Source organism: Seriola aureovittata, chromosome 8 (genome assembly GCF_021018895.1).
Source record: "Seriola aureovittata isolate HTS-2021-v1 ecotype China chromosome 8, ASM2101889v1, whole genome shotgun sequence".
Taxonomy (NCBI): Eukaryota; Metazoa; Chordata; class Actinopteri; order Carangiformes; family Carangidae; genus Seriola; species Seriola aureovittata.
In genome coordinates, this window is record NC_079371.1 from 22,055,947 (window position 1) to 22,082,854 (window position 26,908).

Here is a 26,908-nt window from a genome sequence, read left to right on the forward strand (position 1 = left end):
GTAAACATGCAATAAGTGACAGTGGAAACCAGGTAGCCTACTACGCAAGTGCGCTCCCTCCGGACCTCCACACTGAACTTTACCCGCTGAGCTTTGACGCGATGGCTGCTGCTGCTCTGGGGGAAGTTGGAGGCGTCTTGCACGGCATCGATGGTGTCGCACACGTCGGGTCCCATTTCCTCCTGACCCCTCTCGGGGACAGTCCGACGCTTCTGGGGGAACACCTCATACCTGGGGACAGGCTCTCCCGGAGCACCACGGCGGATTTAACGCACCTCAAAGGGATTCTGAGGAGGAGACAGTTATACTGCAGAACTGGATTTCATCTGGAAATACTTCCGGATGGCACAGTGCAAGGGACGAGGAAGGACCACAGTCGCTTTGGTAAACACAGAGATTATTATTTTTAATGTAGAAATATATATAACGTGTTATAAAGTTAGCAACATAATAAAACAAACAAAAATGAAAATAATCAGCAGCAAGAAAGAGTGAATAACATGATGAGAATAAAAATGTATGATGTAATTCTGTTTATTAAAATGTGTTAATTGTGCCAATAGGCTGCTGACAGTGTTGAATCAGGATTTTTCAGTTTCTTTGATAATATTCTTTCATCTTTCACAAAGTCTGTACAGAACAACTGTGTTATTCTTCTCCAGGTATTTTGGAATTCATAAGCCTTGCTGTTGGATTGATAAGCATTAGAGGGGTGGACAGTGGACTCTATCTGGGGATGAATGACAAAGGAGAGCTGTATGGCTCTGTAAGTACCATCTTTGCTTATTCATGTTGCCCAAATCCTCATTTTCAACTATGTGATAACACCAGGCGTCTCATATTTGGAGAAGTTGAGTTCCATGAGGATACATTTAAAGACATAAAGAAATGTGTCATTAGTTTTTCTCACATGATTTCTCTTATGTTGTTTCCTTTTGTTTTCAGGAGAAGCTCACAGCTGAATGTGTCTTCAGGGAGCAGTTCGAGGAGAACTGGTACAACACATACTCCTCCAACCTCTACAAACACGGAGACAAAGGGACGCGTTATTTTGTGGCATTGAATAAAGACGGGACACCAAGAGATGGGACTAAATCCAGGCGGCACCAGAAATTTACACACTTTTTGCCCAGGCCTGTGGACCCTGACCGTGTGCCAGAGCTGTACAGGGATATCCTGGGACACAGCTGAGACCCGGAGGACTGGTGCAGATCAGGAATAGCTGCTAAAACCCTCAGAGGCAGGGAGCAGAGAAGAGAAAGAGGGACGCAGGCAGGGATGTGGCCGGTGCAAGGCTCGTGGACAGCAGCCTGACCGGCAGGGATAAAGGTACCAGGGCCTCTTGTAGGAATGCACGGGCCATCTCTCAGCAGCCAGGACGACAGGCTAGAATGTCTGCAAGCTCGGCATGAGGGGGTCGTTTGTTTCAGAGGCCGGACGACCCTAAAAAGTACCTGCGTGGAATAGGAGATGAATGGGAAACAGAGCTGAATGGTCAGGGAGCATCTCCTCTGTTGACTGTTGGACAGAGACGTCAGCTGATGTGGAGTCTGTGGGAATCTAGTATCACAAGATGGTACTTTTTATTTGGGTACTGTGTCAGAGCCGCAGTTTGTTCAGAAGGACTTTGAAGGAATCCAGTTTTTTTTCTTATCTGTGTCTAGACCATTTTAAAAAGAGCAAAGCGTAACAATTTATTTATTCCTTTTAGATACATATATTTATGTTATATATTTATTTATTTGAGAATATATTTTTACAGTTAAATCCAATATAGAAACTGTATCGATTATATAAAGACTGAGACACTGTACCGTTATGTCTTTTATTTTGAGAACAGCTCAGCCAGTGATATGATGTAATATGGGCAAAAATATGAAACGTGTTAGCAAAATTTGGAAAAGATCCTCACATCTGAAATGCATTTTATCAAAATCAGATAACTGTGAATCAACTTATTAAAATTTCTTCGTCTTTTTGACACAGTGATTATAACCACACTACTGTTACATGTCTGTCAGCAGATTCTGAAGTTGACAATACAAACAATAAATTGCTCAAAATGTGATCAAAAAGCTTTTTTTTCAGCCTGTATGATCAGAGATGAAGGTATTTTGTGTGCACTCATAATCAGTCTTCCTTTAAACAACCCATGTTTTTACTTTTAACAGCACAATATTTAATAGGAAGTATACTTTACTGGTTGCTTTTGTCTTTCAGAGTCTAAACATATAAACCTGCTTACGAGATCAATGTTGTCTTTCTTTATGGACACCATTATGCCAGGGGATGAGTCGCAGACCTGATGCACGCATAAAACTTCAAAGCGTCCCTCCTGAACACTGTGAATGTAGAGGTCCCACAACAACATGATCAGGACCAAATAAAATCTGACCTTTAGCTCAGGCTCTGTAACTTTAGCAGCTGTATAAAAGTGGAGGTCAGAGCAATAAGGATTGAGTAACCTCTGCTGACAGTTTGAGGATTGCAGACTTGTTGAAATATCTAACCATAGAACGTAAAGGAGGCCGCGGCATCTTTAAGTCTTTTTCTGTTCATATGTTAAAAATGTTTAATGTAAAGTGTAACGTCTTTTTTATTTCAAAGCAATTGAACTTTTTTTTTTTTTTAAACCCACTATCTCATATCTGTGCACAGTTACCTCCACGGTTGGGAGCAGATCTGTGTTGAAGCATGAAAGCTCAGCCTGTGATCTCAGCAAGTGTGTGTGATGGCGAGCCAGTGGGGGTGTCTCGATACGGGGAGTCAACCCCGCTGCCAGCTCTCTCCTGTCTGCAGCACGACGCTGTGGGACTTTCCCACTTGCACACCTTGAACATCAACGCGCTTCTGTCGTCGATTAATGACAGCATCCCACAGTGTATTATAACCTGCGTACACATGGACATCCCCTGTCCACCGGGTAAACACACGCAAGCCTATAACAACATGAAAAAGGGATTGTGATGCGAGTTTTTCTGGAAAGATACTGTCACTGCTCGGCTTTCTTTAGCTTCTCAGAAAAGTTAATGAGCATGAAAGTTATGGACAGGACGTACTTCATTCCTGTCCTGTCCCATCTTCCCAAGCTTAATAGTTTGTCCATGACTTTGACCGGCAGCTTTTTTTTGTTGTTGTTGTTGCAATACCTCCAAAGTGACTAAAGTTTCAGTACAGAGCTCCTTGCAATTACCTTTGTGGCCATGAAAAGCACACTTTGTGCAAATCTAAGAGCGTAACCCCCTCCACCCCCCTTTGACATTTTGAAGGTCATCTCTCTAAACACACTGGACATCCTGACTTGTGATACCTGATGCCCTGAAGTGCTCTTTGGCACTTGTTTAACCGATGTTTTTGGAGTCAACCTGGCCCTTAGACAGAAGCTTTTGTTCCACCTACTCTCCCTCCTCCAGGTGGTCTGCAGCTCCTCGCTGAAAACACTTAAACCCCTCATCCGCAGCCACTCTTTGAGGACCGTCTCACACGTTTAATGGACACTCCCTGACTTTCACCACCTCCTCAGCAGCAGCGGTCTTAAAGGGCTCTCGAGGAAACCCAATCAAGTGTGTGTGTGTGTGTGTGTGTGTGTGTGTGTGTGTGTGTGTATATATGGCATGGGTCCACGGGCAGGTGTGGAAGTCAGTGATCTTCCATGTCAATCTTCACAGTCCAGTCAGACAGCGCAGGTGTTCCCTCAGCACTCAAGCTCTCACACTCTGATCTCAGCCCCGCTGTTTGTCAGCTGGGGATATGACTTAGCAGCTCCAGGAGGAGGAGGAAGACGAAGAGGAGGAGGAGGGTGGAAATATAACCGGCTTTGTTGTCTGCCCCCAATTATCAGAGAGCATAATTTCTATATTTAGAAGGCTGCACTGGAGAAGACAGGGGAGGTGCCGAGGAGCTCACCTGTTGCTCTAAAGCCGTGGCCACTTCTAAGAGTGTGTTTGCGCAGGGATGGTGCCTGCAGCTTTGTGTCATTTGAATCCTGCAACTATTGATTTCAGGCTCTTTGTTGTTTGTTTATTCCTTAGTAAATTGCCGTGCGCACAAATTATGAGCTGCATGTGTGTTTATAGGGATTACAGCAGAAGTGTAAGTATAGCGTTATCCACTTGATACTTTTGGGCTTTCATCCGAGTCCGGAGAGAGAGAGAGAGAGAGAGAGAGAGAGAGGCATTCTGGAAAAATCTGCAGCCAGTGGTCCCAAATATCTTCCCACCCATCCATCTATCCTTCCATCCATCCATCACTCATGTTTTTTGGCCTGCAAAAAAGAAAATCATCTTTCACACTCGCTGCATTGTACATTGCACTCCGCTTGAGTTCAATCATTTTCAGTGTCATAGCTAAGAGGATTTTGTGGTCTGCCTTCCGCAAGCAGCAATTAGACCAGCATACCTGATTTACTGACACTCCACATCGCAAGCTGTCAGCTCGAGTGGAAAATATGCTCCTCTGTTTGCATCTCCATGGAGACATTAGTAGAAAACAACCATGTTTAGGTGTTGTGGGGAAAAGAAGAGGAAGAAGCTGAGGCACTGTCATTTCGGCAGATTTTAGTCTCTCACTTCCAACGAGGCCCGGGCAGTGAACGACACTGTTGAGCGTTCGCAGTGATTGACAGTGTTTTGTTTTGCTAAAGGTATCTGAACACGCAGGACTGTACCTGGAGGAGACTGAGCAGAGGAATCTGCTCTGGTACAACAAACACACAGCTGCCGTCTGTAGGATCTGTAACACAGTGGAAGGAGGTCGACAAGAGGTAAAAGGGAGATGGATACACTTATATAATATGTATAATGTACTGTAATATATATTTCTGTCTGATAGGGTTTTGAAGAGATATAAACTCTAGCAGGAAGGTTTGTGGTTGATAAAACAATAAATAATCTTTTTATTTCAAAGAATATTAAACATTAAAAGATGAACATGTCCAAGTCCTTTTGGCTAAAATGAAATTAAACTCTGACTGCACTTTCTGAAGTACCTCACTATAACACTATAAAATTAGGTACTTTACTTGAGCATTTACATTTTTCCATTTCACAAATGAGCTCTGTTTCAACCAGCCACAACACTGAATGGAAATAGTTTCACATTTGAGGAGATGGTCTCAGTTAATTTTGGAGTTTAGGTTTTTGAAATTTGAAAGTTCTCCTCTCATCTCCTCCAGCCTGTAGTTTTAACCCCCACCCAGCCCCTCACATCTGCTGACCAAACCAGTGTGTGAGCAGCCGTGTCACCCCATCCTCTGGCCCATGGGTCCACATTACAGAGTCACAAATTAGGTCTTGACATTTTGGCGCTATAATTGCCCCCTGAAAAGCATGAGGCATCAATTAGGCTCTCAGCACCATGACAGGTTATCCCTACAGGACATAATCGCCCTGCTGGACTGCTCTGCTGGACTCCCCCGTCAGGGCACACACACACATACATACACACACACACACACACACACACACACACACACACATACACACACACACACACACACACACACACACACACACACACACACAGACACACACACACACACAGAGAGAGAGAGAGTCTGCTGGTGAAATTTTGGGTAGCAATCAAGCCAACACAGGGCATAAAATCTGTGAGTGTGATTGATTTATGATCAATCTTTGAATAGTTTGACATTCCTAATACAAAATGAAATCCTCATGTTGAAATGTTAGCTGTGTAACAACAATGTGTGTGTGGAGGCCATGCTGGAGGAGTTGCAGTGGGTCTCAGGGTGCCACTGCACTAATAACAGCATGGATCCCTTTGATTTCCCGACTCTGGTGCCGCCTGACAGTTTCTGCTCCCACAGGGTGTGGAGATCTTTAGGGTCAGAAAAAAGGTCAATTGGTTCATTTCCATAGCTTCCACTTTAAACATTCTTGTTGGCTTTGGAAGCAATTCAATCAGCAGTGAAAACACTGGTTAGCAGCGTGGAATTACCAGCCGTCGCTAACGATGCTGCGCACTCATAAACAAGATGGATGTACTACAACACAGACTGTGTGAAGCCCTGCAGGATGCTGAGATACGAAATGATATTAGACATGATTCGAACAATGTGCATAACTAAATAAAAAGCTTTGAACGTAGCGAACATAATGTACGGGTGGTGAAGACCTGAAGTCATCTTTCTTTTTGATTGGGAAGATGACTAACTTATTTATATATTAATGTTTCATATAGTGGCTTTATAAAAGACATATAGACACAATAATTCAAGTGGCAAACAAATGCATGATCTAAAACAAATGGACTTTGGAAATTGCATAATGAATGTCATGCCCAGTAACCATTTATTTGTAGTTAAATGGTTAATGTGCAAAAAAAAGAATAAATAGGAATATTACTATAGAATTATTATAGAATAATATCAGCAATGCACCTAAAAACAAGACGAGTAAAATGGGCAATATATGAAAAATGTCATGTATAAACTGCACAGCTGTGGGCACAAAGACAACACATTTTATAGACTAAATATAGACCAAACTTTTAGTCCAAAAACATTTTTGAAAAAATCACAAAAAATGGCTGCCATAAATGCAGACAGATTAAATATTATAACAAAAGCTCAACAATCTAAATGATGCAGATTCATGACAATCAATCACACAACAAGTGCTATGTTATATTTTAGATTAAATATCAAAGATTCCCTAAATTACTACTACTTCTAAACACAACACAGCCTTCCTCTCTTCATCAACAGATTACCTCACTGTGTGAAGTCAGGCTTTCACTTAAGTATGTTTGTCTTGATACATCATACCAAGTGTAATTGTCTATTTTGGCCATAACAACTGCAAACACCAGAGGAAAGAGCCCGGCTACGTTTAACGCTCCCTGCCTGGTTAGAGAGCATGTTAGAGGAAGACTGTACTCTTACTGCCTACCGGTGAAAGTGGAAATGTGCTTTGTTGCCCCTCAGTCAGGCGGAAAATTGCAAACCCATTTGTCATTGTGTGCCAAGATGCAGAGGTCAGTCAATAGATTCCTTCATGACAAGCTTACGGAATCGAATGTTTTTCCACGGCCTCACCCTTTCACACCTGCACCTCCAGGTAAAATAACAAAACAAGGGGAAAAAGAGAGAAAAGAGGGCTTAGAGCGAGCGACTTAAACACAGGGAAGAGAAAAACGATATGTGAGAAGAATTTGCCGTGAAACCCTGCACGTCTATTTCAGCTCATTTGAACCCAATATACATTTAGCTCACAGTGGCAGATGAAATGCCAGGTTTTGGCCAACATCCAGACCTGGAGAATACCACTAATTATTCCTGCCTGTGACCACAGAACATTCTTACAGGCTCAAAAGGATGTTTTTTCTTATCCTCTTGGTCAAAACACCAACTGCTTGATTTATGGTAATTAAAGAAACACTTAACCAAACTTTCCCACTGCTTGACTGACTGCTTAAAGCTGCAGAGAGGTTCCAAGCTGCAGCCGTGCTGACGGATACCACAAAACTGATTCTGCTTTCAAATCATTTTGAAACAACAGTCAATAGTTTGAGTACGTCTCTGTGCAGCAAATAAATGATGATGCATAGTGTCTGCAGAAGGTCAATGAAGATCTATATAAAAGACAAATAGCCTTAATTGTCTTTCTGCTTGAGAGCTTAATGCAAGACGAGGCTAAAGTCATACTTTTTATGCTTGAATAGTTTTGTTGCTAAATGCAATTTGGTTGTGATGTGATTTTGTTTATAACAATGAAGATTGTCAGGATATTGGTGCAGCTACTACAGTCAAATAATAAAGATTAAAGCAAGACAAAGCAGGCTATCAAAGTGGTAAATATTGAATTTCCCCCTCACACAACCTTCTTGAGTCGGTTGTTTTAAAGGCGCTATATGCTATCACAACACAGCCGACGTTTGCATTACCATCTGTCGACGGGCTCAGCATCAAACTTCCTTCCTTTAGTTGCCAAGAGCTGTTTCCAGTGGTGGAAAGCAACATCAAAGTTAACTCTTGTTCTGCTTTTTTTTCCTATCAACTCTTTTCTTCTGTTGAAGTTAGCATGCTAACCAGCTAGCGCCAGTCTGGAAAAAACTTGCAGTTTCAATTTATTTACAAATTAATCAATTTAACTGAGAGTGAGATTGATGAGTCCACAACATGGGTGAATAAATGGAGTGATGTAAGTCCAAAGTGACTTACAAGTGAGGGACATCACTAAAGCTTCAGTGCAGTAGGAGACCTTGGCGTAAGTAAAGCTACGTCCGAACTACTACGGTTGAAAATGATCTCCATCCAGACACACCTGACAGTATGGACTGTCCCTCGGTATGTCCCTTGGTAAGGTATCGTGTGGCGTTCGTATTCTAATTTTGTAATGAAACGATATCCATGTTTGTGACATGCTCAAGCGTTGTCATACCAAGTGCAAGTAAGGTTGCAGATGCATAACCCCTCAGTGTTTAAAGGCTTTGTTTTCTTTTTTGTGAATTCATCCTTTCATTTATAAGAGGTAGACTGTGTTATCAATTCTTTTCAAAATTATATAGTCTCATTTTACAGTGTGAAATTTCCATTTGCAGAGCGTTTACATCAATTCTTGTCAATAATCCTTAAATTGAAGAGACAAAAATAATTTTCCTTTCCTTTGCAGATGTGTGTCTATTCATTGTGTATAGGATATCTCCTGTGACAAGATTGCTACACAGATAGAGTTTAAGCAGGGCTTTGTCCTGTAGTACATTAATCTGTAGCTCTTACATAGTTAAATTGTATAAATCACAGGGCTAAACATGAACAAGTCCCAGCGAGTTCCAAGGCACAAGTGATCCAAGAGTGCCGCTTGAGACCCAGTTGTTTTGGAGAACAGAAAGGAGCCTGAGCCAACACAGAAAACCACTTCAGAGGAATCAATGTGAATCAATAGACCTGTAATCTGTTGCACTCTAAATGCTGCATTCAATCCATAATTACATCACTTATACATACTGTAGATGGGTCTATAATATAAAAGGTGGATGAAAGTGGATTCAGGCAGTTTATACAACTGTCATGATGATTGTAACCTGAGATCACATTAAATTTGTCTTTTGTAAAGAGAAAAAAGATATGATTGACTTTTCAGTGTGAGCTCACCGCTGCAGTGGCTGCTCTCGCTGTGATCTCTGGGAGTGTTAGCGGTGCAAAATGTTGTGGGGAACTTCAAACAGACGTAGCAGCAGAGCTCAGATCCTCCTCCACAGTAATAACTTTGAGTGCTTCTGGAAGGAGGAAATCCCCTGGCCAGGAAAGACACATCACTCCATTACAGAGGCAACGAGCCGGGCGGTTTAACACAGCCAACCCACAGACTCCACCTTGAAATAACAACACACAAGATTACTGGATGGTACAAAACCAATGCTCTTGTAATGGAGCACATGTTAACTCAGACACAAACTTCCACATATTAAACATTTTACAACCAAACTTTAATATATATTTTTCGCAAAATAGCAAGAAATCTTGCCATCTTATAGCATTTATAGAATAAGAGAGCAGTACAGTATTTTCAAGTCTATAAGTCAAGTAAGTTAAGGTTATTTACAGGTTTATAAACTGTACAGCATACAACAATATCCACACGTCTATAGACGCTCAACTCAGATAAGGAAAAACTGCTCCAAATCATATAAGCATTAAGGTCAAACTTGACCTATGAAAATTATCCTTAAGATTATGCAACAGAATCTGTAGAAAACTTCTTAGAGACCCATATCCAAATCCATCCCAGGCTGCTGCTTACGACTGCTGATTTCTCAAGCTTATCACAGATTCAGAGGTTAATCAGTAGAGCATGGAGCAGGCCTTTATTTTGCTAAAGCCTGCATTTCCCCCCAGTATCAAAGGCACCATGAAGAAGCAGAGCAAGGAGCTGGAGCAGGTGATAAGCTGCGACCTTAAGGAGAATTAAACAGGACCAGGAGAAAAAGATTCACCCGTCAAAGGAAACTTTAGGACACTCTCATACTTCTGTCAAGAGGAATGTTACTTCTGACACACAACGCAGCTTTTATAGTGATTATGAAGCAGTTATTGTGGATTTTATAATTTTGAAAAATTAAACTTTTGTCACTGTCTTTGAGCAAATGCAACTTGTGCCGTTTAGAAAAACTTTAGTTAGCTAAGAGGCAAACAAAGGTCCAGAGCCATGCTAACAGCCCAGTGGGAATACACTAAATGCTAATGTCAGCATGCTAACATGTTCACAATGACAATGCTAACATGCTGATATCTAATGTAATGTAATGGTAATGTTTTCCATTATCACAGTTAAGTTTAGCGTGTTAGCATGCTACTGAGACATTTGCTAATAACAACTTAACACAAACATTATAGTTCTGCAGCTATTTGGTAACAAACCAAAATATTGAATAAACAATAGATAAAACTTTGTGCTACGAAAGTCAGAGACACATAAGTCAGGGGTTCGTCAAGGTTATTAGAAAAGACCTCCAAATAGCAAATGACAAGTTGTTGTGGTAATCCATCTGATAGCTGACATGACATTTCACTTTGAACCACTAAAGAAACATCATGGTGACACTTGAGGAAAAATCAAAGTCACTAGGCTTCCTTTGGGGAACAAAAGTTTCATATCCATTGATTGAATAGTCGTTGAGATGTTTTAGTCTGGACTAAATGCTTTGGCCTCCTCCTCTTAAGGCATGCATACCTCTCCACGTCCCAGTAACTAATCATCATACAGATCTGGCCAAGAATAGAGTAGCTGAACAGACAGGAAATATCATATTCAAGCTTTCTAGAGTTTCACCTGAGCTTCCCAAGTTCATTTCCCAGGCCTTGACCAAGAAGATATCAGCATTGTCTGCTTCAGTAGGCAGAAATTAGACTTCAAAGCCTCCAGACCCCGGACAAAGGTATGGGGACTTGTTCAAACGTTCCAGTGTAGAGAGGCATTTATTTCCTCACAATAATGTTTACTGTGCTCTCAGTAATAGGCTGCTCTAGCTCACATTATTCTGTCTGGTTGGCTCGGGTCCTCCACTGAGCCAGGTGTGTTTTTATTGAATTCAGACTTATCAGTGAGGTGATCAGAAACCTGTTGCCAACTCGGCGGGTCGACCTCTCCATGTTATGAAACCAGAAACATTTGTAGGGAAAAATAAAGACAACGCATGGTTTGATTGTGAAAAGGACACTGTTATCAAATATCACGCTTTCAGCTTCAGTCCTGGTTTAAATTATGTGTCTAATTCACTGAAGTTGCCTTTAAGAGGAATGAGTCAGAGCTAGCAGCTAGCAGCATCTCTCAGATAGCTGACACCCGTCTGCTCGGGAGGATCAAAGTGCTTCTCTGTGCACATTAGGAAAATACAGGGGACTCATTTCAAGCGCTCAAAGTGCCACATAGATGCTTAGCCACACATTCCCCCTGTCAGAGGCAAACAAAGACAGTTTTCTGGGAGGAGAAAGGCATGCTGTTTCCCCAACATGCCTCACCTGTGGTGACCAATCACAATAGCAGTTACAATCCCGAGCCCTGAAGGAAGATAGGTGAGGGTTTATGTTGTCATTGGTGGATGTTTTACAATTGGCTGTAATACATCTTGAAGTTAATGTTTATTTTCACAGGAACCACCTCATTCCTTTGGTCTGACCCAGAAAGATGTAGTGTGTAATCATAACAGCATTGATAGGAGCATGTTTAAATGTCTGCAGACGTTACACATTCATTCAGCTTCTGCTGTGTCAACAAGCAAGCTGTCATGCTGTGAACTGGCAATGTTATCTTAATTTTAGGCAGCACATGCAAATATTTAAGTAGAACACAAGTAGAGCTATAGATACCACAGTTCTTATTTCGTTATTACTTCATATTTCTATTGATAGTGATATTTCTGAGAAGTGTGTGTGTGTGTGTGTGTGTGTGTGTGAAGCAGAGGCTGTGTGCAGTGAAAGTGGAGGTGCAGCCAAAGGGGAAAGTTTGTGCCAAACTCCTGAGGACAGAGAGCGGTGGCTGCAGTGAGAAGGCCAGATTGTGTTCCTTTATCATCACTGGCTGGTACCTGAACAGACGGAGGTTAAAGGGTCAGTTCACCCAAAATACAAAAAAAAAAAAAAAGCATAAAGTTCTCACTTACCTGTGTTGATATCTAGCCATCCAGGTCAGTGGTGGATGAAGTATTAGATACTTTAGTCCTTCACCGCAGTGTAGAAATCCTGCATTCAAAACAGAAAATAAAACATAATGATGTACTTAAAGTTTCAGATTTCAGCATATAAACTATGGTCTCTTTCTGAGTGTTGTATCGTGTCAGTATGAAGGTCACGTTTTGAATGTAAAAAATTTTATATCTTTTAATAAAATATGTCTAATGTGTTAGCAAACAGTTGCTTATTAGCACATCTGGCAGACACAGAGCAACATCAGCATTCATTTGAAATTGTGTTTCTGGCAACCTGATGAAGTTAAGTCCCATACTCCCCCACCCACTCTTGAGGGAAATATCTGGCTCTTTAGCTGCTAAATGCTCCACTGAAGTAAGTTCACCAGCTAGCTGCTAACTGTTGTTTGGTGCTGAACTGGTAATGTACAGAGGGTTTATGAGATGTTCTTCATGCTAAATGACAGTGTCCTGCTGCAGCTGGGAACAAGTTTGATGAGAGCAGCGAGAGTGAACCAAAACTGTAAAGTTGTGGGCCGTAAAATCAATGCAAATAGCTGAAAGATACTAAAGCACTACAGGGTCATTCAAGTTCACGTAATCATGTGATTCATTATTGATGTCAAAATATGCTTTATAGCAGCTTTAAATGCAGGACTTGAGAGAGTATGTTTAATCACTCTCCACCATTGGCCGGAGCTGTAAGATTCATCTCTCAAATTTCTGCCTCATTACATTACGATGGAGATGACTAGAGTTTAATTCATGGTGCTCAGGACATCGAAAATGTTTTATAATGCAACAGCAATGTGTCAGAAACACTGCTGTGGAGTGTTTCTTTAGTACTAAGTAACATTTAGTACCACTCTAATACCACATGCACATTTCCACGTATTTCCAATGTATGAGTCAGGCAGCAAAGCCAAAGCTATCTAGAAAACCACTAGAGATAGATGAGAAAATATATATTTCTAATTCTAAGACTTATAACGCCCAAAACAAAAGACTGATTTACTGAAAGTGCCTGCTGAGGAATACTGAAATAGCACCATTGGTATTACAAAATAAAAGGAAATGAGCCTTTCAGTCTGACAGGGAGAACCAACACTGTTTCAGACACATCAAGTAAGATTAGCCAACACTGAAGAAATGCTGTTTTAAGGGTGGAGATGGAGAGTGTAAATCTGTTAGCTGCTCAGGACCTCACTGCAACTCACAAATCACAGGCGGCCTGGCACTGGAACTCAGGGCCTCCTGGAATAAGCTGCAATCTGACAGAGCGTCAGATCGATAATAAAACATTACTGATAGCCTCAAGCTTCGAGCTGTCCAGAGACCATGTAATGGAGAATATGCACACACACACACACACACACACACATGGTTCTGATGGATAGGACAACAGATGAACCAATGAGGTAGATAATTATGGGAGCAGACATCTGCAAAGCCTTTCTGAAATGTGTTTCTTTCTCATTAAAGCCGTCATCTTTCTATTTTGCAGTAACATGCAAAAGTATTGTCTGTTCGCCCTGTTGTGATGTTGTGGGACAGAAGAGAGGAGAAGAAAAAAGCTGATGACAGGGCACTTTCATGTTACTTATCGTGACACCCTATCAGACTGATCTAGATGGGCCAGACAAAGTACCACCAGGTCCCGTAGCTTTGAGCTGAATTTCATCTGTTTCATCATATCTCCCTGTCTTTACTCCTCAGGGGAGATGAGGTTGGTGGTCCACGCATTTAGACCACAGTGAAAAAAGAGGGGGAGCCTGAATAACAGATAAGTCTCGTCTTATTCAAGAGGAGGCATCTGTGTTTTATGAAGAATACACAAATATGGAGCTGGATGAAAAGAGAGAGAGAAAAGCTCCGATAAACTACACACACATCGTCTCACGCAACACTTGTCAGGAGGTGATAGTGTGATCATCCCTTAAATGTCCCTGAAGCTTTGAGAGGATGAGTCCAACAAACATCCAGAGACAGTTGCATAGATTTTCTGATTTGCATTTGTGCAAAAACAAAAATGAACAGCAACATGTCACCACAGAAAATAAACATTATAAGAGACAAACTAATACCTCAGTGTTAAGTGGTTATCTTACAAGTGTCTGTGTATCTCAAACTGTGATGTGGAACAAACTGATGTCTTGATGGTGTCGCCTCTCTCGGCCCGCACAGCCCTTCAGCGAGTGCTGTGATGTTGTTTCCAGACGGCACTAGATATGCATCATAGACAGTCAGGGAGACATTAAGGTGGGTGAGTGTGCAGGCCTTCCTTGAGTTGGAGAGTTAGTTTGAAAGTGTGTAAAGCACAAGGAGCGACTAAAAGTGATAAAAGAAAACTGTGAACCCTTATCGTCTAAAATAAATCTGAAAACCATATCTGTTGGTTCTTATTCTCTGTGACGTTGCAGTCGAGAGAAAACAACAACAGCTCGCTCAGACTGTGCGTAGGAAGTGGTGCTTTGAGTCAGCCTGTTGACAAGACAAGCAGTTATAATGTTTACCATATTCACCATATTAGTTTAGCATGTTAGCGTGCTAACACATGCTAATTAGCACTAAACACAAAGTACAGTGGAGGCTGATTGTTCGGTCATAAAGCAAAGTGTTGGACAAATTAATATCTTGACCCGATGATGGCGCTAGATGAAAGGTCAGGGAGTCAGCAACATAAATGTCCTAGCAATCCATCCAATATTTGTTGAACTATTACTGTCTAGTGTTGGTGGACCAACTGAACAACATTGCCGTACCTTGTATCACATTATCGTGGGGAAACAGCTTTTGTGTGGATGTCTGCACAGAGTGCAGTGGGGTTGCACAAATTTGTTGAACCTTCACTCAGCAGCACTGACCAGTTGTGGCAGCTGTTCACCACTGTTTTGCTATTGCTACATAGCCAGCGTTAGCATCAACAGCTTTACTTACCAGTCTAGAAGAAAACATTGCGAGTTCAGCATCATTCCTTTACCCAATCACCACCACCCACTCACGGCAAGACACCACATTTGGCGGCAGAGAAAACTTACAAATAACCCCTTTAAGATGAAAGATGGATAAAAAAAAAAAAAAACCTATTACTTGTGTTTTTGAACTTCCAGAAATGTACAATCACGAACAGGCCGCATATCAAGATCAGACGAAAAAGATATTCATTCCGTGAAATCAGTTTGTAGATGCAGCTAAAAAGTCTCTACTCTAGGCAACATTAGCATTCTGCCTGAGGGTGGTGTAGTTTGGTAACACTCTGGAGCCACTAGGTTTCCGGCAGTGGTAAATACTGCACCAGCCAACAGAGAACGCGCAGTGAAAGTCCCTTTTTTTTCCGCTGTAATATGAATACGCCTTAACAAGCTTTAGTAATCTGTTGTTAGTCATTGCTCAGAGTGACACGACTAAACTCCTCTCAGTGCTGCACAGTGAAGGGTGCAGGTATTGACAATGAAGGTATGTAATTTCCTCTTTTAGCTGTTGTTCAGCTCTTGTTCGGTGCTTGTTCTTGCATGGAGCTGCAGCGGGAAACCCCAGCTCCCCAAGACAGAGCACACTCTGCTCATCTGCAACAGGGCTGCCAGGTGTCAACTTGTGACACTGCAATAAAAAAGCATTTTTTCCACGCTGGTAATGCCTCAGAGAGAAGTCTATAAATAACTTGTGTGCTGGCTTGATTTGTTTGTTCATTCATAGTTTCGACTCTAAAAGAACATCACTCTCTGATTTGTTCCCAGGTGGTGAATTTGGAACAGTTTGGGAACAAATGCACTAAGGTACCTGTCATCTTTTATCACACCACTTTACTGTTAAATATAGTACAACTACTGTAAATGAAGCCTGACAAAGTCAAACACAATTGCAAATTAGATTAATTTTAGACCTTTCTTATCCTCTAGATTGTTAAAAAACCTGGCTTCAGACGCTTCGGTCTGCAGCAGCAGTGGTGGAATTTTTACATGTTAGAGATAAGGACAGACTGCTCTATTTGTCAGTGCATGGGGCCCCTTAAGGGCCCGGAGAATCTGATGTCCGCACACTCTTTCTCCTGCATTCTGACATTTTCTCAGCAGTATGAGGTTACATACAAGGAAAAAGACATCCACATCATCAAGCCTCCTTTTCTGCGAACAAAACGGCCTCTCACTCCTGTTTTTAGCGACATCAGGACAAAATGTCAAAAGTTCCCAAAAGGTTGCTGGCAAAACAAAGTATTCTCTAAATGAGAATGGACAGGAGCGAACATTTTTAGATGACCTATGTATCAGTTGCTATTTTTATCTGCAGCTTCTGTTCGGTACGTTGACCTCTGACCTGTTAGGTTCACTCTGAATTTTAGAAAAGGGCAAAGAGCACAAAGTGTACTGAAGTACATCCCCGGGATTACAAGCGTTCCAGGGTGAGAATTTGTAACCTGCGGTGGCTGCAGGCTACCAAGGTCACAGCCCACCCATGGGGGAGGGAAGATAAGGTCACAAAGGCTGAGGAGGATGCATGTTCCCAGACACAAAGTAGACAGCTCCGGAGTTGAAACATAAAACACAGGAAAATACTGGCAGACAGGAACGGCGTGATTCTTGATATTCTTGATTTTTTTTTAAAAAATGGTTTTATTAGATTAAAGGTTTAAAAGATAAATGTGGCAAAATGATGAAGCCAATAAAACCTAATTTCATGTCAGATCATGCTGACAATTAAATGTGCTTTGAATCTAAAGATATCTCTAAGCAGTGCAGGAAAGATTACAATTTGGACAGTGCAAGCAAAGCGGATACACAATAACAACAATACGCTCTTGCATACTTGATTGCAGTGGGGTCCCTCAGGAAGAAAAGGTTATAGGATCTCTGAAAAGGCGGCCATTGTTCATCATCTCCAGCAAAATGACTTTGTAAAACTGAGAAGAAGAAAGGCAAACCACTGGACCAATAGCAGCCCCTGAAAGTGGAGAGCACTGATGCATGAGTGAAAAGCGCCTTATGTCAAATATAATTGTCCTGCCCTGAAAAACAAGCTAGCGATGTCTGATTTGATTCCCTCCTGTTTGGCTCAAGTTACTTCCTGTCTGCTCTAAGCATGTTTGTCATGACAATGAAGTTCCTGGAGAGATTTTGGGATGTTCTGATTTCTTTCTCCACCAAAGGGCTGAATTTAATGACCTCTCATTTCCAGTTTTTTTTTTCTAGCTTGAAGTCATGTTTTATTTAATGTCCCTGAAACTTGTTTGACTTTAAAGCAATAGTTTGACATCTTGGGAAATAAACTGTATCAATTTGCACCTGAGAGTAGGATCAAGTTGTTTAATCAGTTCAAAAACCAAAGTGCAAAAACGTCAAGCTGCGGTTTTACACACCAGCATATCACCATATTAGTTTAGCATGTTAGCAAGTTGCAAGTTGACATTTGCTAATTAGCACAAAGCCGCAGCCCTTGGGCTCAAAAATGAAGCAAACACAGAAATGCCAAAAACTTAGACTCCCATGTTAAAATGCAACTTTACAGCAGAAATAAACATTTCTAAATTCACCTGTTCAAATTTCATAAAGTTATACGCATAATTGGTTGGCGGGGTAGTGGCTTCTCTGAGTGACAGGTGGGTCCCATCTCAGTTGGCCAGCTACTTGATGTTTTTCTGCTAACTGTCTGCAGTGTTGCCAGCTTAACACTTTGTCACTAGATTTAGCGACTTTTTAGACCTCTAAAGTGTGTGTGTGTGTGTGTGGGGGGGGGGGGGGGGTAGCTACTTTCCATTAAAAGTAGTTGGTAACACTAGCTGTCTGCTAGACGTCACCTCAGCTAATTCGAGCCACTGAATGTGACCTCTCGGCCATATTTGTGGTGTTGGTGGTCTTTGGAGGATTTTTCATACAAATATAGGACAAATAAACTGGCAGAATGTGATGAAGTATGTGCTCCTGTTTTAAAGTGAGTGAAGTTCTAGTCTTACTTTTATTTATATTTTAACACTGATTTGCAGGTATCGGTGTCTGCGCTCACCATACCTGGCTTGTTATCTTAGCCTAGCTAATTAGCCAGCAAATTCATTAGCCTTGGGTTAGCCTTCAAGCAAGACGCCCACACGTCCAACTGTGCTAACAATGCTGGACAGGAGCATATGTTTGCCACAGTTATTAAATCAGCATGAAGTCTTAGCTCCACATACGCCCCACCTCTTCGCCCATTTTTGGATTGGCTGGGAGTTAGGCGAAGTCAGGAATGTTGGCGACGGCGGAGCAGCCCATGGTGACGTCACGGAAGATACGTCCATCTTTGTACAGTCTATGGTCATTACTTTTGCAGGTATTTGATCATTAAAAAACAAAATGTTGGACAAATTTTTGACCACATGGTGATACCAGAGGAAAAGTCAGAGGATCACCAAGGTGACTAGGATTCATCCTGTGGGAAACACAATTGTCTGTATAAAATTTAATGGTAACCCAATATTTTTGAGATATTTCAGTCTGGTCCAAAGTTTTGCACCAACTGAGCAGCCTTGTCATCCACAGAGCAATGCTGCATGGCCAAAACAAAAATTACAATCTCATTACAATTCTCATGACCTGCAATTAATGAGCGTAAAGCTGTGAGACTAATAATACCAAAACAAATACATTTTTTTATATAATTCCAATTTCCATGACTGAGATGCAAGCTGTTAAGGTGAGGCGGACTTCTCCCGTGGACACTTGTCATGCTCTATCCTGCTCAGGTCTGCCGTCCTGGGTTGTTGGCTCTGTGCTGAGTTGTCTGCAGTGGCCCTTCTCCTGGCTTTTCTTTTGCCCGTTGCTGCTGGCCTGGAAGCATGTCCAGCTGTCCCATCATTCTGTCAGCGCCACTGTCTCCCTCAGCCCCAGATTAAAAACGCAAAAGGGGCCGCCAGGAAAAGTGGCTCGCCCTCGTCTCTCAGGACTTATGTCAAAAATGTTTCAGTCCTCAGGTAATTTGCTACAGTCTGGGATCCTTTCACTATTTACTTCAAAGAACCTTGCAAAGAGAGGGAGAGAGAGAGAAATGAAAGAGAGGGAAAATGATATTTAGTTGTGGGTAGTGACAGATCTACATTCTTGAGTATTGACATGCGATGTGAGTGAGGAGTCCTTCTCTAGGGATGCTGACTGAGTCTGCAGCAGTCCTCAAATCTCACTGATAAAAAGCAGTGAATCCGTGGACTGTCTTCCAAAATAGAGCTTAGTCAAACAAATTGACTCAACTCCAAAAGAATGCAGAGTCACTCCTACACAAATAGACAGTTCACTAGACAGTTAAAGTTCAAGGTTCGGAAAATCACAAATACTATTGCATGTGAGTTACAGTCATTTACTTTTGTTGCCCAGATATAAGGAGTGACACCGAATGTGAACAAGTTTATTCAAATTGTAATCTTGGCCGAGGTAGCTTTTCTTAATAAGGGTTAAATTGTCTAAATCAGTATGGTCTTGTAAATGTGCATTAATCTTCTTTATTTAAATGTTGGGAAGTTCTGCCCTCTGTGTAAGACAATCCCCTGCTGTTGGACTTAAATACAAGCTGGTTAAGACCTGTGGAATGAGGAAGAGAGACCGGAAATGTCAATTCACTTACTTCCCAACTTGGTAAACATCACAATGAATTTTGATTTATTAACCCTTTAATTGTCCCACTTTTGTTTTGTTTTTTGCATTTTCTTTTGCATTTTTGCGTTGTTCTTTCTTGGTTAGTTTTTCTATTTTAGCCATAGCCTACCTTATCATTAATGTGTTTTTGTTTTGCTTATTTTCTTCACGTAAAATGTCTAATTATTATTATTATTATTGTTATTGTTATTATTATTGGAAACAGAAGAGAATTTAGTGTTTCCTGTTCCACGTCACCAGTGATCAGAGTGAAATCACAGCTGGTATTGTGCTTTGATTAGCTTTTTTTAATTTCTTAATTATTACCAATATTACCAGTGTTACTCTGGACTAACTAATCAATCATTGTATCTTCATTTAAACATCTAAAAACAATACTCATAATATAATCATGCTGATATAATAATTTAAACAAATGTAATGAAATTAGATTTATCATACTGACACTTTATTATCAGTACACTTCGTGTCCCATGGCAATATTCACCTTTCTTAAAAAACTGTAACTGCAGTAACCTTATTAATTAATAGAGTGAGAGCTAGAGGTGGCTCAATTAGGTTAAGAACAACTAATTTTCAACAAGGCGTCACAACTCAAAATGTGCTCAGGATCCTTAAGATCTGTCCAAGTTGACATGATAAAAACTACTGAATCAATCAGAATAAATCAGTGGATCTACTTTTAGCAAATGCAACAACAGATTAGTCACACCCCAGTCCCGAAAGGTTTAGCCGTATATTTTCAGGGTCGGGATTGAGGACCAGCCGTAAGCATTTGTCCCGTGGATCTGCTGAGCCACATACCAGCTCAGTACAATGTGCACTCTTGCTGTTTGTGTGTATACTTTCAAGCTGTACAAGTGTGCACATGTGTGATGAAAGAGCTTGACACCAGTCCTGTCTCAGCATTTGGATTTTTGAAATGCACCAACACGAAAGAATTCACAGATCCTCAGCAGGCCATGACAAACCCGTGACATCTCCACAGAGCAACATCTCGAGTTTTCAAATCCAAATCAGGAATGCATGGGTGCATTCATGGCAAACAAAAACAGTGATTAAAGACGGTAACAGGATCAGCTCTAATCAGCGTGTCCTGAGAAAATGCCAAAGAGTTCTCAACCATTGTCAGGTCACTCCGAGAGGTGATCTCTTTCCCTATTAATTATGTGCTGTGCCGCAGCAGTCATCCTCGCTGGCGTGAGCGACCTTCTCTGCTTTCATACATCTGTGCAGAGCGATCAAAACATGCAGGGAGGTAGTGTGGAGAATCAAGCTCACAATGATGTGCCTGCCCTCTCATTTCTCTGACAAAGAACAATGGCCACCTCATAAATGATGGCACTCATACAGAGAGAGCTTCTTCAGCACAAAGAGGAGCAAAGTGGGGGCAAAAAAAAAAAAGCCATTATCCAAAGACATGTTCTATCATGTGATAAATTCTGTTTTCTCAAGCCAAATCCTTTGGTGCCTCTCTGCTGAAAATATTCAGGGCTTGTAATAGAGATTTGATCATCAGATAAAGAGTGGGCCGAGCACTGAGAGACAGAAGGAGAGAAGAATGATGATCATGCATCTTGGGCTTATCGCTGATGGAACAGCTCAATAACATCCTCTATTTAGCCCCAATGACAGCCGCCCCTCTATTATCCTCATCATGAGAGGTCAGAGAGGGATGGAGATCGCCGGGTCCGCTACACTCCGCTGTGTCAATGCTGCCCTCTGTTGATCACACGTCCATATATCCTCAAACACTAACTAGTGCCGCATTCATTTTTATCTTCTGCAAATAAATTCACGTAATTAAAGTTTGTCACTGACATTAGCAGTGACTTCAACAATAAGGCAGTTAGCACTCACAGTGAACATCTAACTACAACTTACATACATGGACTGATTTTGAGACATAGGGCCCCCTCTTAAAGAAATGTGTTCTTTACAGCCCACTGTCCCCAATGCTGTAGGTTCTGTATAAAATATCACTGGAAACTATCAAAAGAAACATTTGATACAGATTGTATTTCAGTAAGGTAGAGCTGTCCTACTGTAAAAACTTCTTTACTAGGCTGAATGTAGGAGATGTTTTCTGCAGCTTTGTAATGCTGGAAAAAATAAACAGAAATTGAATGAATATTGGATCAGGATCAAGGGCAAAGGTGTGATCAGCTCAGTGACAGAGAGATGCTAATAGACTCACTTCATAAAGAAGCATAAGGACTGACTAAGGGACTCCTGACCCCTTCAGGACCCCTGAGGTTTAAGCATGAAACTGTAAGTTAGCATTATAGAAATCAGTGGTTGGTGAAAAAAAAAAACAAAGTGTTAACATGCAAAGGATGGCAAGGTGGTGCATAGACACACCTCCGGTCAAAATGCTGTGGGGCACATTCTCCACAGTTGGGATGCTAATGGTTTGCTAAAGACTGTTTGTTTTCTCCGCCTGAATAATCTGCAGCAGCTCCATGGAAACCAGTGACAGCGGCAGGTGTTCCCAGTGAGGCTGCTGCTCCGAGGAAACAAACTGTGTCACATTGTTTGTGAGGGGCTTACTGCTGAACAGGAAGTTTATTTAGATTCCTGAGGCAGTTGGCTGGCTGTCTGAATGTTGTGGAGGGTGGGTTGGTGAGACTCTTCTCTCATTTACCACCTACAGTATTTACCACAGGACCAGGAGGTGGCGTGGTTGTGAACATTGACTATAGTTTACTCATTCAGTCCTAGATAAAGTCAGACAGCAAGGTGCTGACTTAGTAGGGTGTCCCACTTTTGCAAATGCCACATTTGGTTTAATTTTTTCATATTTTTTACGGTCACAAATTAAAAAGTAACAACTTATTGACATTTGAAGAAAAGTCAAACCTTCATATATGACTGTGGATCTAATCACCTGACATGAACTTAACAACGGGAACATTAAACTAACCTTTGCCAGATGCCAATGATGTTTACAGTAATATATGGTGTCTTAAACAAGTTTTAAAGGTTGATTGTAATACTGCACCAGAATACCAGGAAAGCACCTCTAATAACAAAATCAATGCAGCAAAACCAAAGAAAATAATAGGTATTGCCTACATTACCCACAATTCAACTTGACTGCTGACAGTTGTGTCTGAGATTTGGGTGTTATCCCAGTAGCAGCAAACGTTGCCTGGAGCCTCAGGCAGAGATGAGGAGCAGTCAGTCAGAGGTAAGATCACTTCTTTCACTCCCCACACCCCAGATCCTTTTCATTTTCAAACCTTTAGACTTCAGCTCCGACCACCGCTGACACAGGTGACTCAATTAATCAGACTTCACACACAAAAGGCTTTACACAACTTTTGCCGCATACTGTATGTAGTTGCACTCCCCAACACCTGCAAGCAGACTTTGATGTGTAAAAGTTCCCCGTCAGCCCCACTTATGACTTCTTATAAGAGAACAGCTGTTACAACAGCTGAACAGTTCTCCATCCTTCCATACGTGACTGAGAGCGTTTCAGGTGTTTATTTTTCATGTCTACAAATTCTTCCTCCATAATCCATAAGTCATAGAGAGATCATCTAAATAACTGCCTTCCAATAAAGACATGGGAAATAAAGTCTATATAGGCTTTTCTTTTTTTGTTTTTTTACAGCAGTCTGTGATCACTCTACTGACATACCTAAATAGACCTGTTCTTTTTCTGCTGTGATAAGTCAAACTGTATATTAAAAATATCTATTCTGTCTATTCCTTTATAACAAGATTACAGACAAGCCTCAAGTAGAAATGATCACAATGACAAAATAATCCTGCTGACTGTGTTTATGTTTCCTAATGGTATTATTGGTAAGCTGCATAAAATGCAACAGGTAGTTTTTGACTTTTACAAAAGTGTATCTATTAGAAAGCTCTTGAACACATGTGAGCTCAAGGGGAGGGAACACAAAAATGTGTTCATAGTGAGTCTATACTGAGGTGAGATTTTAGTACAATTTTTATTTACAAGAGAAATAGAAAATATAGGACATTTTACCAATATATACACTGTACACGGCAGGTGTTCATCTCCTCATCCAGACATTCCAGTTTGTTCCCACTAAGGGGCTCTGCTGTTCTCAGTTTGTCAGTCTCTGCACCTCCTCATCAAAACCAAGGTCTCCACATGGCTGAAGAGGAGTTTGGTAGTGACCCCTCCCTCGGTGCGGGACGTGGAGAGGATCTCAGAGCGGTGAGTGGGGGGAAGTGGAGGGCAGGAGGGCTGGTGTGAGAGACCGTGGGCGAGAAACTATAAAAGGAGGTGTTGGAAGATGGAGGTGACAGGCTGGGGGGGAAGGAGAAGTGAGAGGCTAATGATGGGAAAGGGGGAGAGGTGGCATATGTGGAGAAAGAAGGAGAGAACCAGGGAGATGTGGGAGGGGAGAGATAGTCGTGGCATGGTGTGGAGCAAGACTGAGGCTGAAATGGAGAATGGGATGGAAACAGCGACTTGGAGGACTCGTCTTTTCTCTCAGACGTGCAGACGACGTAGACGGACGCTGCATCTGGCGTCTCAGTTTCAGTCGTTTTCTGGCCGAAGTCTGGTTTTGACTGCTGGGTCTCTGTGTGATGTTTCAGTCCCTCAATCAGGCTTGTTTTCTGGGCCGGTGTTATTTTGTTCATATAGGTGGTCAGCTGAGCCACACACTGCTGAAACCCTGCGCTCTGAATGGTGAAGAGAGGAGCAAGACAAGCCTCTGGGTGATGAAGACTCACCACAGGAGCACGGGTCTTCATCTGACTATTAGCAGAGTCTGCAACAAGTAAAAAGACAGCAGAGACACCAGAGATAAAACAAGAGTGTAACATTACAACCCTGAGTTGATGCAGCAGAAACAGGATTCTCATACACACAAAGAGACTAATGAACCAACCATTGCTCAGCTTCTTTCCATCCGTCCACTTCTGAAGATATTCCACAGCCAAGTCCAGAATCTCAGCTTTCTCTATTTTGGGATTCTGCAGTCGCTGCGAGGGGCAACAGTGAAACAGGGGAGGAATTCATTTCATCGTTGTAAGGTTATGATATTTGCCAACACATGTAGTGCGGTTGTTTTGACATGACTCACTGGATCCGATGTATGATTCAACAGCAAAGTTCTCAGGTCAGCAAGACTTTGATTTATTCGATCTCTTCTCTTCTTCTCAACAACTGGTTTCAGAATCTAGAGGAAAGATAAACAGTATTATGTGATTATGATGAAAGTGTGGTCAATCAACAAGGTGTCCCAGGTCATTTTTTGACAATTCCATCAGTATACTGTATTTGCAAATTGAAGAAGAATTTTTAGGTTTTAAAAGTTCCTGTTGGTTCTTGTTTGCAGTTTAAAATGTTAGTGAGTCATTCATGAATCTCTTTCTTTTTCGTTTGTCTCCAGCTGCTCTTCAGTTCTTTTCTAAAAAAAAGTCAGAGGTCAAATGATTCTTTCTGATGATTTAAAAAGACAAAAAACTGTTATGATAGAGAAGGATAAACACCAGCCAACCTGCATGGCAGCACAGACGTTGTCCTTATTAATGGCTTATAACTGATGAACACAGTACTGGTGAATAGCACATGTAAAGGTTTAGCTACAATTTAAAGGCCTTTCTAAAAGTGAGCGTTATTAGAAAGTGGCCCCCAAATAAATAAATAAATGACTTCTCACCCTTTTCCTGCTCCTGGCATCGTCCAGACTGGGGTTTTGTAGTTTTCTGGTCATGTTGCAGTGTTTGGTCCAAATGTCCTGACTGAGAGCTGCAGCTGTTGAAAAAGCCTCCTGCTCCCTGTGGGCGGACAGAAGTGGACCTCAGGTTGCCTCTGATTGGCTGACAGGTGCGAGTGACGACATTTAACCGAAAATGGTTTTATTATCGAAACTAACAATATACCATCTTGACCAACAATCAACGGTATATACTACATCTTTTCTCAAGTGAAATTATCTGTTTGACAAGATATCAGAAAGGTTTTTTTTAATTGTCCGGACAGTTGTTGTATTTAGTAGTAATGGTGTGTTATACACGAAGTAGATGAGGAAACATTGTGTAACATCAGTCACAGTCTTAATTCATCCTCCATTTAGCGTTAATTTAATTAGTAGATGTAACACATCCTGGTTAAAGCAGCCATGAGGTGAGACGATGGGAACCTGGGTTTTTCTCGTGGGAACAGACACGAAGTGAGAGAGTGAGCAGCTCTGAGGACTTTATGACGTGTGAGACATCGGCACTTTGCATTAAGTGATGAAAAAGACCAAATGAGAGACTGTCTGCCCACGTGAAGAAGTGGTAGACTACAAGACTCTTAGATTCATGCAGCTCTTTATACATTTAGGGTTATGAACGTGGGCAGGAAAAAAATACGCAAAATGATGAATTACTTCCATGTGAAAGCAAAGCATTGTTTGGGAACAGCAGGCAAACGGGAGCACAGGTCGCGTTCATCCGCTGATGTGATGAAGTGTGAGGATGATGATTACACCTGAGTGTTAAGTGTGCGCAGCCTCAGCTTCATGCCTCATGTTTGCACTTCACACACGCTCGCTTTCAAAATCAGACCAGTTGTTGACATCTTCCAAACCTGCTCGGCTCCATTTGATTTCAGCCTTATTGTTGTTTTTTTAGTCTTTTGTCAGTGTGGCTGACACACCCGAGGAGTCACGATATTAGAAGTGAACGGTCCATTTCTCTGCCACCAAAAGGCGCATTTTAAACTCATTAGTTTCCATCACAGGCTCAGGCGACCACATTATAGGACTTATTTATGGGGCGGGTCCACGTGTCTTAAATCCCTATACACACTCCTGCGGGGCCAGAGAGAGGGAAAGAAAGAGAGAGAGAGAGAGAGAGAGAGAGAGAGAGACACTTAACATCCAAACGATAAATCTGTTATCCTATTTTTCTCCTGTAATAACTACACCATCATTTTGATCTTGGAAAATAGCTTCTTAATGTAACATGCATTTTCATACTGTGTTAAAAAAAAAAGCGAAATATTTATAGCCTGTAGTGAGCTTCCAGCAGTTCCCCAGTGCCATAGTTACCAGGACTGGCCCCTGAGCCTCCACTAATCGCCCTCTCTTTGATTTTAAACGGAAGTATCATTGCCTCTGAAAAGCCACTTAATCTCTACAGGATCCCCGTGATCCGATCATCCCAGTGTT

The 26,908-nt window shown here is 41.6% G+C and overlaps 2 protein-coding genes and 1 long non-coding RNA gene across 3 annotated transcripts; 2 read left to right on the forward strand and 1 right to left on the reverse strand.

The window, feature by feature from the left end:
- The first annotated feature begins 88 nt into the window (after positions 1–88).
- Positions 89–2,249, forward strand: fgf20b (fibroblast growth factor 20b). Its single transcript, XM_056383269.1, has 3 exons — positions 89–384; positions 663–766; positions 946–2,249. The coding sequence occupies exons 1-3, from the start codon at positions 102–104 to the stop codon at positions 1,189–1,191; spliced, it is 633 nt and encodes a 210-aa protein (XP_056239244.1). The 5' UTR covers positions 89–101; the 3' UTR covers positions 1,192–2,249.
- Positions 2,250–15,529: 13,280 nt separating this feature from the next.
- LOC130173995 (uncharacterized) lies at positions 15,530–17,472 on the forward strand. Its single transcript, XR_008828527.1, has 3 exons — positions 15,530–15,600; positions 15,882–15,920; positions 16,958–17,472. It is a non-coding gene; the product is annotated as an uncharacterized LOC130173995 (long non-coding RNA).
- Positions 17,473–23,709: 6,237 nt separating this feature from the next.
- her11 (hairy-related 11) lies at positions 23,710–25,684 on the reverse strand. The gene is made up of 4 exons (XM_056383423.1): positions 25,412–25,684; positions 24,833–24,928; positions 24,638–24,731; positions 23,710–24,517 (listed from the first exon to the last, which is right to left on the reverse strand). Exons 1-4 carry the CDS (start codon positions 25,463–25,465, stop codon positions 23,871–23,873), a joined length of 891 nt encoding a protein of 296 aa, XP_056239398.1. The 5' UTR covers positions 25,466–25,684; the 3' UTR covers positions 23,710–23,870.
- Between the last annotated feature and the right edge of the window lie 1,224 nt (positions 25,685–26,908).

Coding starts and splice junctions, on each gene's coding strand:
- her11 (XM_056383423.1), bottom strand. CDS start 25,465: ATGACCAGAAAACTACAAAACCCCAGTCTGGACGATGCCAGGAGCAGG. Junction 24,732..24,832: donor TGAATCATACATCGGATCCA/GTGAGTCATGTC, acceptor TGCCCCTCGCAG/CGACTGCAGAATCCCAAAAT. Junction 24,518..24,637: donor TGGAAAGAAGCTGAGCAATG/GTTGGTTCATTA, acceptor TACTTGTTGCAG/ACTCTGCTAATAGTCAGATG.
- fgf20b (XM_056383269.1), top strand. CDS start 102: ATGGCTGCTGCTGCTCTGGGGGAAGTTGGAGGCGTCTTGCACGGCATC. Junction 385..662: donor GAAGGACCACAGTCGCTTTG/GTAAACACAGAG, acceptor ATTCTTCTCCAG/GTATTTTGGAATTCATAAGC. Junction 767..945: donor AAGGAGAGCTGTATGGCTCT/GTAAGTACCATC, acceptor TTTTGTTTTCAG/GAGAAGCTCACAGCTGAATG.